Source organism: Cetorhinus maximus, chromosome 18 (genome assembly GCF_964194155.1).
Source record: "Cetorhinus maximus chromosome 18, sCetMax3.hap1.1, whole genome shotgun sequence".
Taxonomy (NCBI): Eukaryota; Metazoa; Chordata; class Chondrichthyes; order Lamniformes; family Cetorhinidae; genus Cetorhinus; species Cetorhinus maximus.
In genome coordinates, this window is record NC_135896.1 from 2,318,013 (window position 1) to 2,332,507 (window position 14,495).

Below are 14,495 nucleotides of genomic sequence, written 5' to 3' on the forward strand. Positions count from 1 at the left end.
ACACAGCGATCTGTTGCGATCTGGAAATGAAAGGGCGGTGGAAGCAGATTCAATTGGAACTTTCAAGAGAGGAATTGGATAAATCATTGAAAAGGAAACATTTTCAGGCTGATGGGGAAAAGAGCAGGAGGGTGAGACTAGTTGGATAACTTTTTTCAAAGAGCCAATATTGCCACGATGGGCTGAATGGCCTCTGAATGTGCTGCAAGGTTACGCAGGGTACACAAATCGGGCCTCTCTCCCCCACCCCTCCCGCTTGAATCCGTGGAGTTTGATGAGCGACAGGAAATTTCCATCTCTACCAGTCGCTGCTGTTAAATCTTCTCTCCCTGATCCCTTGTGTGAATTTTTTGTGCCTGCTCAGAGTGAAGAAGTTGAAGGGAACTCTCTGCTCCGTGCAGCTCCTGGACAGGGAGATGAGCAACCTGCGGACCTGGCTCTCGCGCATCGAGTCCGAGCTCTCCAAACCCGTCGTTTACAACATCTGCGACGATCAGGAGATCGAGAAGAAACTCGCAGAGCAGCAGGTGAGTGGCTTAGGCACAGGAGGAGGGGGAAGGAGGCCATTCAGCCCTTTGAGCCAGTTCCACCAGTTATTGAGGCCACAACCCGTCTCCCTTGTCTCCGTCCCACCCACTTTGCTTCCGGAACCTTCAATATTCTTACCCAACAGGAGTCTATCAGCCTTGAAATGTTCAATTACCCCGCCAGCGTTAAGAGTCTTTTGAGGGAGAAAGTTCTAGATTTCGGCTCCCCCCTTTGTGTGAAAAAGAGCAACTTTACTGTTCAGGTAATGCTCAATATTCTCAACTTCTCCACCTGGGGGAAATTCCTTAATCATTTCAGAACAATATTAATACAAGTGGGATGGGGATGGGGAGAAGCCGGGTTAGTTAGAGAGAGGTGGTGGAGGGGGGTTTATGAGAAGCTCTAGATACTGAGCCACTCCACTAAGGACAGCCGCAGCTTCCACCTCTGGTCAGCCTGATGCAATCCAAGTGGAAGCCCTGTACTTTGGGGGGGTTGGGTGGGGGTGGTTGGCGAGGGGCTGCCACTCCTCGTGACTCCCTGCTGCAAAGTGCCACGGTGAACAGCGAAGGCTGAGATCAGCAGCGATGGTGGAGCGGCGGAGAATCGTCACACGCAACGGAGAGAGGGTCCGGGCAGGATCGGATGTGGCCGTGGGGCCTCCCCCTCCCCCTCCCCCTCCCCCTCCCCCTCCCCCCTCTCCCCCTCCCCCCTCCCCCTCCCCCTCCCTCTCCCCCCTCCCCCTCCCTCTCCCCCTCCCCCTCCCCCCTCCCCCTCCCCCTCCCCCCTCCCTCTCCCCCTCCCTCTCCCCCTCCCCTTCCCCCCTCCCCTTCCCCCCTCGCTCTCCCCCCTCCCCTTCTCCCTCCCTCCAGCCCATGGCCGAATAGCTTGCCTGGGCTCATTGGCTAGAATTGTTTCTTGGCCCAGAGGAGAAATCACATCATTAAAAGGCCAAAGCCAATTAAAGGAAATGGAGTGTGTCCCCCACTCTCTCTCTCTCTCTGTCTCCCCAGCTGGTGCCTTGGGCCTAAAAATAAAACCAGTCGTCAATCATCAATGTCACTCTAACCTTTCTGCACGTTAAATCCAAATCAAAAACAGCCGTTAGAGGATAAAGAGAGTCCAGCATCCTGTTTAATGATGGATTTGATCAGGTTACCCAGGGATGCTTACTTTATCTGATCTCTCTACTTTTATTTTAACTGGTTACTGAGTGCGGTCCCAGTGAAACAATGTCTCTCTGTCTCTCTCTCTGCCTCTCTGTCTCTCTCTCTCTCTCTCTCTCTCTCTTTCTGTTTCTGCCTCCCAGTTTGTCTCTCTGTCTCTGTCTTTCCATCCCCTCCCACACCCACACCTTCCCACTGAAGTATCAGACTCTGATTGTGGCACAGGTTCCACAGGGCCCTGCTTCTCTCTGACCCCTCACCCTTGTGGCCTTTCATCAGGTGTGTTGGACATTGAGTGTCAGCAGGATATGGCCCACAGTGGGACCATGATAATGACCGGTCACTGGATCACATATACAATGGTGTGCGTATGTACACAATGGTATGTGTGTGAGTACACAGACTGGCCATTGGATTTGTGTATCCAATGGTGTATTTCTGTGTACACAAGTATGTGTGTGTACAGTCTGGTCTGTGGGTCATGGACACAGTGGTGTGCCTTTGTGTGTGCATGCGTATGTGTGCACATGTATGTGTGCACGCGTGTGTGCATTTGTGTGTGTGTATATGTACTAGTCATGTGACACTGATTCATATAGATCATCACAGTCCCACGTTCAGTCCCTCACAGTTAAACCTGGCAAGGCAAGGATGAGGATCACAGCTTCACCAGCAAAATGTCTGGTTTCTTGTCTTAAAATATGAACGTATGAAATAGGAGCAGAATCAGGCCATTCGGCCCCTCGAGCCTGCCCCACCATTCAATAAGATCATGGCTGATCTGTTTGTGTTTTGATTTCTACATTCCCATCTAACCCCGATAACCTTTAATTCCCTCGCCTAACAAGAATCTATCTATCTCCGCCTTAAAAATATTCAGTGACCCCCGCCCCCACCACCTTCTGAGGCAGAGAGTTCCAAACTCACACAACCCTCAGAGAAAAATAATTTCTCCTCATCTCTGACCTAAAAGGGCGACCCCTAATTTTAAAACAATGCCCCCTAGTTCTGGACTCACCCACAAGAGGAAACATCCTTTCGACATCCACCTTGTCAAGGCTGTTCAGGATCTTGTAAACTTCAATCAAATCACCCCTCACTCTTCTAAACTAATGATGCATAGTGAATGGGTTTGTCTTACTGCATGCATGTTGAATGTGTTCATGTGTGTTAATGTGAATGTGTCTGCATTTATACACCAAGGTGTGTGTGGCAGTGCCTCTCTCTATGTTAGTGTTTACAGATGTGTTTCACTATGTCAAAGGCAGTGTATAAAGGCGCAGTGATGGAGATCTTCAGGGACCATAGCCAGTGGCTCCTGTTCCTATATGAATTCAAGTTACTCTCTGTACGTGTGTGTTTGCATGTGTATGTGGGTGATATAGTATCCAAACATGATTGTGTTAATGTTTATGTATGTGACTGTTAGTATTTCTGTATTTGTGTTGATGTGTATGTTTGTGAGGTTTTGTGTGTGTTAAGTGAATGCAGGTATGTTGGAATGTTTGTGTACACGTGTGTTGGTGTGTGTCAGTGTGTGTGTGTGTGTGTGTGTGAGATTGGTGTATATGTGTTGATGTGTGCTAGAGAGTGTTTGTGTATATGTATCTGAGAATGCTTGTACATGTGTGTTGGTGTGTGCCTGTGTTGGTGTGATTGTGTGTATGTTAGAGAGTGCTTTGCATGCGTGTTAGAGAGTGGTGTGTGTGCATGTGTGTGTGTGTGTGTGCACGTGTGTGCGCGCGTGTGCACATGTGTGTGTGTGTGTGCGTGTGCGTGTGTGTGTGTGCGTGCGCATTGTGTGACCCTTGCTCTCTTGTTTCAGGAGTTGCAGAGGGACATTGAGCAGCACAGTGTGGGTGTGACGTCAGTCCTGAGCCTGTGTGACAGTCTCCTGCTCGACACGGACACCGAGACGGAATGCGACTCTATCCAACAGACCACACGGAGCCTGGACCGCAGGTGGCGCAACATCTGTGCCATGTCGGTGGAACGCCGGATGAAGTAGGTTGGGATTGATAGTGACGGGGGAACAATTTCAGGGCCCCACCCCACTCTTTGAGGCCACCATGGGGTTACTGATGGGGTGTGACACCCCCCTGGCTGAATAGTCATTCCTTTCCCTCCTTAGCCCCAGACCATTTACTGTGGTAAATATCCAGAGAACATGAGTTTGAATTTCACTGCTGTAGGGTTGAGAATTTGCATTCAGTTTAAAAATCTGGAGATAAAAGAGTGACCATGAAGCTGTCAGGTTGGTGTTAAAACCCAATGGGTTCAGTAACGTCCTTTAGGGAGGGAGGCCTACCAGTCTTACCCAGCCTGAATCCATGTGACTCCAGAGCTACAGCAACGTGACTGACGGGTAACTGCCCTCTGGAGTGATACTCAGCTTCTCGAGTGGGCTCTGCCAATTCACCAGCCATAAAACTTTCAATGGTGATGGGGGTGGGGGTGAGGTGAGGAGAGAGAGTTCCAGATTTCCACCCCCCCCCCTTTGTGTGAAGAGGTTCTTCCTGACATCACCCCTGAACAGCCTGGCTCTCATTTTAAGATTCTGCTCCCTTGTTCTGGACTCCCCTCCCCCACCCCCACCTACCACTCTCCCCCCCCCACCCCCACAACCCCCAATCATCAAAGAAATTAGTTTCTCTCTCGCAATCATCTTAAACACCTTATCAATGATGGTCCTCACCATGTGGTAACGGGAAAGCCAATTATCCTCACCATGCGGTAACGGGAAAGCCAATTACCCTCACCATGTGGTAACAGGAAAGCCAATTACCCTCACCGTGTGGTAATGGGAAAGCCAATTGCCCTCACCGTGCGGTAACGGGAAAGCCAATTACCCTCACCGTGCGGTAATGGGAAAGCCAATTACCCTCACCGTGCGGTAACGGGAAAGCCAATTACCCTCACCGTGCGGTAACGGGAAAGCCAATTACCCTCACCGTGTGGTAACGAATTACCCTCACCATGTGGTAACGGGAAAGCCAATTACCCTCACCGTGCGGTAACGGGAAAGCCAATTACCCTCACCGTGTGGTAACGAATTACCCTCACCGTGCGGTAACGGGAAAGCCAATTGCCCTCACCGTGCGGTAACGGGAAAGCCAATTACCCTCACCGTGCGGTAACGGGAAAGCCAATTACCCTCACCGTGTGGTAACGAATTACCCTCACCGTGCGGTAACGGGAAAGCCAATTACCCTCACCGTGCGGTAACGGGAAAGCCAATTACCCTCACCGTGCGGTAACGGGAAAGCCAATTACCCTCACCGTGCGGTAACGGGAAAGCCAATTACCCTCACCGTGCGGTAACGGGAAAGCCAATTACCCTCACCGTGCGGTAACGGGAAAGCCAATTACCCTCACCGTGCGGTAACGGAAAAGCCAATTACCCTCACCGTGCGGTAACGAGAAAGCCAATTACCCTCACCGTGCGGTAACGGGAAAGCCAATTACCCTCACTGTGTGGTAACGAATTACCTTCACCATGTGGTAACGGGAAAGCCAATTACCCTCACCGTGTGGTAACGAATTACCCTCACCGTGCGGTAACGGGAAAGCCAATTGCCCTCACCGTGCGGTAACGGGAAAGCCAATTACCCTCACAGTGCGGTAACGGGAAAGCCAATTACCCTCACCGTGCGGTAACGGGAAAGCCAATTACCTTCACCGTGTGGTAACGAATTACCCTCACCGTGCAGTAACGGGAAAGCCAATTACCCTCACCGTGCGGTAACAGGAAAGCCAGTTGCCCTCACCGTGCGGTAACGAGGCTGGCAATGGTTCACACCGTGCGGTAAATTGGAAATTCTTTCTTTACCATCGCAGGATCGAGGAGACGTGGAGGCTTTGGCAGAAGTTTCTGGATGACTACTCTCGCTTCGAGGACTGGCTGAAAGCAGCTGAGAGAACTGCAGCTCAACCCAACTCCTCCCAAGTCTTGTACGCACTCGCCAAAGAGGAGCTGAAAAAGTTTGAGGTGATTTGAGGCGGAGCTGGGTATGGGTGGGTCTGAGTGAGTGTGAGGAGCATCTGGTCATCTATAAACAATAGGAAGGGTTTCTGTGTTCATTATTCTTATTCTTGTTTTAAATCGGAAAAGATTCTGTCATTTGCTAGTGTTTGTCCTGTCCTCTGTGTTGGTGATGAGAGAGAGATGGTGACAGACTGCTCCTGAGGAGCTTTTCCACCATTGGCGAGGGTACAGAGCAGATTTACTCAGACGATACCGGGGATGAGGATTACGTTGGGAGAATGGAGTAATTGGGATCGTTCTCCTTGCAGCAGAGAAGTTTAGGAGGAGGTTTAATAGAGGAGTTCAAAATCACGAGGAGTTTTGACAGGGTAAATATGGAGAAACAGTTTCCAGTGGCAGGAGGGTCTGGTAACCAGAGGGACACAGAGCGAAAATACTGGGTAAAGGTGAAATTTGGAGAAATGTTTTTTACAGAGCGAGTTGTTCTGATCTGGAAGGCGCTGCCTGAAAGGGCGGTGGAAGCAGATTCAATAGGAACTTTCAAAAGGGAATTGATAAATATTTAACGGTGAAAAATCAGCAGTGCTATGGAGTAAGAGAGGCACTAACTGGGTAACTCTCCCAAAGAGTCGGCACAGCTGTGCAGGGGGGAGAGCTGCCTCTTTCTGAGCCCCATCATTCTCCGATTGTTCCTTTGCCACAGACGTTCCAGAGGCAGATTCACGAGAGTCTCACCCAACTGGAGCTGATCAACAAACAGTACAGGCGACTGGCGAGAGAGAACCGGACTGACTCTTCCAGCCGCCTCAAGCAGATGGTGCACGAGGGAAACCAGCGCTGGGATAGCCTACAGAAACGCATCGCCGCCATCTTACGCAGGCTGAAGGTAACTATGGCAACGCTGATGAACGGCAAAGGGGCCGACTCACCAGGGGGAGGGTCAGTTTCCAACATCTGCACAGGAACAGAGTCTGACAGCACAGGGTGAGACCATTCAGCCCCTCGAGCCTGTCCCTACCATTCCATGTGGACACGGGGAGGGATGTATTTCCTGTGTATTAGAGCCCCAGAGGTGGGAGTAATCGGGACATAAAGCAAATTCCCGCCACAAACTAGTGAAGCAACCTGGGCCCGAGTGTATTACGCTTGTTAATTACACCTGGACAACATTTCCCTTGCTCCTTGTACCCACTCTCCTCCTCCCCCTGACCCCCTGCAACCTCCCACTACCCCCACCACCACCTATCGATCTTTGCACCCCGATATTTATTATAATAACCCTCTGCCCAGGTTAAGGAGCCCCACAGACAGGAATTTACTGCAATTACACTGGTTCAAAGCCGCTTTGAATTTCAGGGGCAGCCGGAAACAGTCATTTTTTCTGGTGTTTTCAGTTGATGTATTTGGGTGATTTAGTTTTTCAATGATGCTGACAGAGACTCGTTCTCTATTTCCTGATTCCTCAATCGCAGAGGTCACATTAAAACTGGAAAAGCCGCCCGTCCTGCAGCCTGTCCTGGTGCGTGGAAGGTGATCAGAAGGATTTAATTTTCCTGCCGAGGGATTATATTATGTCAGCTCAGCATTTCCCTCAGCCCCAGCTCTTTACGCCCATTTTTAGGATTGGCATTGGCTGGATGAGATTGGCAGAATGGGTGCAGCTTCCTGATGATATACTTGCAGGAAAAGGCACACGGGCCAACGCTGGGAGTCAGCCTGACCTGCACATGTCACCGTGGGCTGAATTGTCCCAACCCGTGTCTGTCAGGCTGGTGGGAGGGCATCGATAAGGTGAGGGAAGATGTTGAGCGCCAACCTCTATCCTCACTGCTGTGGCACCTTAATGGTGTGTCCGCCCATTGGGCAGCCCAATTAATGGCCACTTCCCACCTGCTTCCTTGGTCCCGGCTTCCTGCCCAAAATCTACCTGCGTGTCGAGGGCACCTTGGCATTGAGGTGCCCTCACCCTGAAGGTGCAGCCCCAGCGGTGACCACTGCTAGCGGAGGTACTGCCCCTGCTGCTGGCTCTCTGATTGGCCCAGTAGCACTGGGGGAGGGGGTAGGTGGGTGGGCGGCCCCTCAGTTGGATGCAGCGGCTTTTAATTAGCGGCCAGTGGCACCAGGTTACTCTCCGATCCCACCCTGCTACTCTCCGATCCCACCGCGCTACTCTCCGATCCCACCGCGCTACTCTCCGATCCCACCGCGCTACTCTCCGATCCCACCGCGCTACTCGCCGATCCCACCGGGCTACTCTCCGATCCCACCGCGCTACTCTCCGATCCCACCGCCCGCGCTACTCTCCGATCCCACCCCGCTACTCTCCGATCCCACCCCGCTACTCTCCGATTCCACCGTGTTACTCTCCGATCCCACAGTGCTACTCTCCGATCCCACCCCGCTACTCTCCGATCCCACCGCGCTACTCTCCGATCCCACCGCGCTACTCTCCGATCCCACCGCGCTACTTTCCGATCCCACTACGCTACTCTCTGATCCCACCGTGCTACTCTCCGATCCCACCAGGTTACTCTCTGATCCCACCGCGCTACTTTCCGATCCCACCGCGCTACTCTCCGATCCCACCAGGTTACTCTCTGATCCCACCGCACTACTCTCCGATCCCACCGCGCTACTCTCCGATCCCACCGCGCTACTTTCCGATCCCACCGCGCTACTCTCCGATCCCACCGCGCTACTCTCCGATCCCACTGAGCTACTCTCCGATCCCACCGCGTTACTCTCTGATCCCACCGCGCTACTCTCCGATCCCACCCCGCTACTCTCCGATCCCACCCTGCTACTCTCCGATCCCACCGCGCTACTTTCCGATTCTACGGCGCTACTCTCCGATCCCACCGCGCTACTCTCCGATCCCACCCTGCTACTCTCCGATCCCACCGCGCTACTCTCCGATCCCACCGCCCGCGCTACTCTCCGATCCCACCCTGCTACTCTCCGATCCCACCGCGCTACTTTCCGATTCTACGGCGCTACTCTCCGATCCCACCGCGCTACTCTCCCATCCCACCCTGCTACTCTCCGATCCCACCGCGCTACTTTCCAATTCCACGGCGCTACTCTCCGATCCCACGGCGTTACTCTCCGATCCCACCGCGCTACTCTCCGATCCCACCGCGCTACTCTCCGATCCCACCGCGCTACTCTCCGATCCCACCGCGCTACTTTCCGATTCCACAGTGCTACTCTCCGATCCCACGGCGCTACTCTCCGATCCCACCGCGCTACTCTCCGATCCCACCGAGCTCCAGAGTGTAGTTGGATCTCGCTTTTAGCCCCGAAGGTGGGACTTCAGAAATATACAGCCTCATGTCACAGTGACTGAGAATCATGAAACCATTAAAATAAAAGCAAAATACTGCGGATGCTGGAACTCTGAAGGAGAAATAGGAAGTTCCGGTAAAGCTCAGCAGGTCTGGCAGCACCTGTGGGGAGAGAAGCAGAGTGAATGTTTCAAGTCCAATATGACTTCTTCTGTAGAAGTTCTGAAGAAGAATCATACGGACTCGAAACGTTAACCCTACTTCTCTCTCCGCCGATGCTGCCAGACCTGCTGAGCTTTTCCAGCATTTTCTGTTTTTAACCCTGAAAACATTCCTCTCTTTTCACCCCATTCATATTTCGGCAGCACTTCACCAATCAAAGGGAAGAGTTTGAAAGTTCCCGGGAATGTATCCTGGTGTGGCTCACCGAGATGGACCTGCAGCTCACCAACGTGGAGCATTTCTCAGAGAGTGACATCGATGACAAAGTACGGCAGTTGAATGTAAGTGTAGTTTGATTTGGGGAATAAGTTTATTTAGATGAAACTGGATTTTAAAGTAATTCCTTGTCTGAGAAGTGCTTCAGGATTTTTTGAGTAGACATTGGAGTGCTAAATATACACTTTATTAAGATTTGAAAATTGAAAAGAATAGAGAAATAGTGAAGTTGTACTAAACCTTTAACGAACCTTGGTTTGACTATACTTAGGGTTCTGGTCACCATATTATAAAAAGGATATAGAGACTCTGGAAAGGGTGTGGAGAAGATTTAGAAGGATGGTACCAGAAATGTTTGGATTTACATATGAGGAATGGATTACAGGCTGGGTCTCTTTTCTCTTGGAAAAAGAAGGCTGAGGGGTGACTTAATCGAGGTCTTTAAAATTCTGAAAGGTTTTGGTAGAGTGGATACAGAGAGAATGTTTCCTCTTGTGGGAAAGAGTATAACTAGAGATCATCAATATAAGACAGTCACCAAGAAATCCAATAGGGAATTCAGGAGAAACTTCTTTAGCCAGAGAGTGGTGAGAATGTGGAACTCGCTCCCACAGGGAGTGGATGAAATGAATTGTATAGTGTGATGAAATCAACATTTTTTTGGATTTCCTTTTGACTGTTTTTGTAAGTTAGCACTTGTGGGAGTGACCCTTGGTTGACTGGAGATTGTAACATTTAAAGTGCAAAACATGTTTAAGAGGAAACTGGACAAGTGTTTGAGGGAGAAGGGAACAGAGGGTTACAATGGCAAATTTCGATGAGAAAAGATGGGACAAGGCTTGGGTGGTGATAAACACTGGCGTGGGCTGGATGGCCTGTTTCTGTCCGTATATCTGATCTAATCCTGTGTTTTAAACTAAGCCTTTCATCCATTTTCGCCTTTTGATTCCAAAGCAGTGTTAGTCCATATGGCCCTTCTTCACCTATCACTGGGATCATAGAATCTGACAGCACAGAGGAGGCCATTCAGCCCATAGTGCCTGTGCCAGCTAGGAAGATAGGACATGGGAACAGCAGGAGGCCATTCAGCCCATAGTGCCTGTGCCAGCTAGGAAGATAGGACATGGGAACAGCAGGAGGCCATTTAACCCTTTGAGCGTCTTCTGCCATTCAGTGACATCATGGTTGATTGCAACTGAATCTGTAAACCTGCCTTTGCCCCGTACCCTTTAATACCCCCGGCTGACAAAAACCTATCAATGTCAGATTTACAATTAACAATCACAATTTGTGGAAGAGAGTTCCAAACTTCTCACAGCCTTTGTGTGAAGAGATTGTTTCCTAATTTCACTCCCGAAATGTCTGGCTCGCATTTTTAAGACTCTGTCCCCTAGTCCCAGACTCCCCAACCAGTGGAAATAGATTCTCTCTATTGACCCTATCTGTCCCTTTAATATCTTGAAATCTTTCATCAAATCACCCCTTAAGCTTCTAAATGGGGAAGTGATGGCGGACTGGTGTTGTCACTGGGCTGGTAATGCAGAGACCCAGGGTAACGCTCTGGAGACCTGGGTTTAAATCCCACCCCGGCAGATGATGGAATTTGAATTCAATAAAAACAAATCTGGAATTAAATGAAACCTTTGTCGATTGTTGTAAAAACCCATCTGGATCACTGAGATTTCTAGACTCTAAAGGCATCAAGGGCTACGGGGAGAGAGCGGGAGGACGGTGTTGAGATAGAGGATCAGCCATGAACATATTGAATGGCGGAGCAGGCTCGAAGGGCCGAATGACCTGCTCCTATTGTCTATGTTTCTAAATCTGCCGTCCTCACCCGGTCTGGTCTACATGTGACTCCAGGCCCACAGCAATGTGGTTGACTTTTAAATGCCCTCTGAAATGGCCTAGTAAGCCCCTCAGTTGTACCAAACCACTACAAAGTCAATAAAAAGGAATTAAACTGGACAGACCACCGGCATCGACCTAGACACTGGAAATGGCAACAGCAAACCCAGCCCTGTCGACCCTGCAAAGTCCTCCTTACTAACATCTGGGGGCTAGTGCTAAAACTGGGAGAGCTGTCTCACAGACTAGTCAAGCAACAGCCTGACATAGTCATACTCACAGAATCATACCTTACAGATAATGTCCCAGACACCACCATCACCATCCCTGTGTATGTCCTGTCCCACCGGCAGGACAGACCCAGCAGAGGTGGCGGCACAGTGGTATACAGTCAGGAGGGAGTTGCCCTGGGAGTCCTCAACATCAACTCCAGATCTTATGGCATCAGGTCAAACATGGGCAAGGAAACCTCCTGCTGATTACCACGTACCGCCCTCCCTCAGCTGGTGAATCAGTGCTCCTCCATGTTGAACATCACTTGGAGGAAGCACTGAGGGTGGTAAGGGCACAGAATGTACTCTGGGTGGGAACTTCAATGTCCATCACCAAGACTGTCTCGGTAGCAGCATTACTGACCGAGCTGGCCGAGTCCTAAAGGACATAGCTGCTAAACTGGGTCTGTGGCAGGTGGCGAGGGAATCAACAAGACGGAAAAACACACTTGACCTCACCCTCACCAACCTGCCTGCCGCAGATGCATCTGTCCATGACAGTATCGGTAGGAGTGATCATCACACAGTCCTTGTGAAGACAAAGTTCAGCCTTCACATTGAGGATACCCTCCATCGTGTTGTGTGGCACTACCACCATGCTAAATGGGATAGATTTTGAATAGATCTAGCAACTCAAGACTGGGCATCCATGAGGCGCTGTGGGCCATCAGCAGCAGCAGAATTGAACTCAACCACAATCTGTAACCTCATGGCCTGGCATATCCCCCACTCTACCATTACCATCAAGCCAGGGGATCAACCCTGGTTCAATGAAGAGTGCAGGAGGGCATGCCAGGAGCAGCTCCAGGCATACCTAAAAATGAGGTGTCAACCTGGTGAAGCTATAACACAGGACTACTTGCAGGCCAAACAGCATAAGCAGCAAGTGATAAGCAGAGCTAAGAGATCCCACAACCAACGGATCAGATCTAAGCTCTGCAACCCTGCTACATCCAGTTGTGAATGGTGATGGACAATTAAACAACTCACTGGAGGAAGAGGCTCCACAAATATCCCCATCCTCAATGATGGGGGAGCCCAGCACATCAGTGCAAGAGATAAGGCTGAAGAATTTGCAATAATCTTCAGCCAGAAGTGCCAAATGGATGATCTATCGCGGCCTCCTCCAGAGGTCCCCAGCGTCACAGATACCAGTCTTCAGCCAATTCGATTCACTCCATGTGATATCAAGAAAAGGCTGAAGGCACTGGATACTGCAAAGGCTGTGGGCCCTGACAATATTCCAGCAATAGCACTGAAGACTTGTGCTCCAGAACTTGCAGCACCCCTAGCCAAGCTGTTCCAGTACAGCTACAACACTGATAACAACCCAGCTATGTGGAAAATTGCCCAGGTATGTCCTATCCACAAAAAGCAGGACAAATCCAACCCAACCAATTACTACCCTATCAGTCTGCTGTTGATCATCAGTAAAGTGATGGAAGGGGTCATCAACAGTGCTATCAAGCGGCACTTGCTAAGCAATAACCTGCTCACTGATGCCCAGTTTGGGTTCTGTCAGGGTCACTCAGCTCCTGACCTCATTACAGCCTTGGTTCAAACATGGACAAAAGAGCTGAACTCCAGAGGTGAGGTGAGAGTGACTGCCCTTGACATCAAGGCAACATTTGACCGAGTGTGGCATCAAGGAGCCCTAGCAAAACTGGAGTTAATGGGAATCAGGGGGAAAACTCTCCACTGGTTGGAGTCATACCAAGCACAAAGGAAGATGGTTGTGGTTGTTGGAGGTCAATCATCCCAGTTCCCGGACATCACTGCAGGAGTTCCTCAGGGTAGTGTCCTAGGCCCAACCATCTTCAGCTGCTTCATCAATGACCTTCCTTCCATCATAAGGTCAGAAGTGGGGATGTTCGCTGATGATTGCACAATGTTCAGCACCATTCGCAACTCCTCAGATACTGATGCAGTCCATGTCCAAATGCAGCAAGACCTGGACAATGTCCAGGCTTGGGCTGACAAGTGGCAAGTAACATTCACACCACAAGTGCCAGGCAATGACCATCTCCAAGAAAAGAGAATCTAACCATCGTTCCTTGGCGTTAAATGGTATTACCATCGCTGAATACCCCACTATCAACATCCTGGAGGTTACCATTGACCAGAAACTGAACTGGACTAGCGATATAAATACTGTGGCTACAAGAGCAGGTCAGAGGCTGGGAATCGTGTGGCGAGTAACTCACCTCCTGACTCCCCAAAGCCTGTCCACCATTTACAAGGCACAAGTCAGGAGTGTGATGGAACACTCTTCACTTGTCTGGACGAGTGCAGCTCCCACAACACTCAAGAAGCTTGACATCATCCAGAACAAAGCAGCCCACTTGATTGGCACCATATCCACAAACATTCACTCCCTCCACCACCGACACACAGTAGCAGCAGTGTGTGTACCATCTACAAGATGCACTGTGGGAACTCAACAAGGCTCATTAGACAGGACCTTCCAAACCCACGACCACTACCACCTAGAAGGACAAGGGCAGCAGATACACGGGAACACCACCACCTGGAAGTTCCCCTCCAAGCCACTCATCACCCTGACTTGGAAATATGTCTCCGTTCCTTCACTGTCACTGGGTCAAAATCCTGGAACTCCCTCCCTAACAGCACTGTGGGTGTACCTACACCACATGGACTGCAATGGTTCAAGAAGGCAGCTCATCACCACCTTCTCAAGGACATTTCGGGATGGGCAATAAATGTTGGCCTAGGCAGTGAAGCCCACATCCCGCGAATGAATAAAAAAGATAGGTGAAGCCCCAACAGAGATCCTTGTAGTATACCAGGGTCATATCTTTACAATTAGGACACCTGCCCATTATCTCCACACCCTGTCTCCTGCAACTCAGCCAGTTTCCTAACCAGGTCAATAGTTTGCCTTTAATTCCATGAACTTCAACTTTAGCTGATAGTCGCTTATGAGGGACTTTATCAAATGTGTTTTGGAATTCCA

The 14,495-nt window shown here is 50.4% G+C and overlaps 1 protein-coding gene across 1 annotated transcript in view; it reads left to right on the forward strand.

Moving 5' to 3' along the window:
- The window catches only part of LOC144692887 (nesprin-2-like), a 124,094-nt gene that overhangs the window by 80,546 nt on the left and 29,053 nt on the right, over nucleotides 1-14,495 (forward strand). Inside the window, 5 exon segments of the mRNA XM_078561983.1 lie at nucleotides 365-527; nucleotides 3,520-3,698; nucleotides 5,532-5,682; nucleotides 6,383-6,565; nucleotides 9,329-9,466. Coding sequence (XP_078418109.1) covers nucleotides 365-527; nucleotides 3,520-3,698; nucleotides 5,532-5,682; nucleotides 6,383-6,565; nucleotides 9,329-9,466 — 814 coding nt within the window.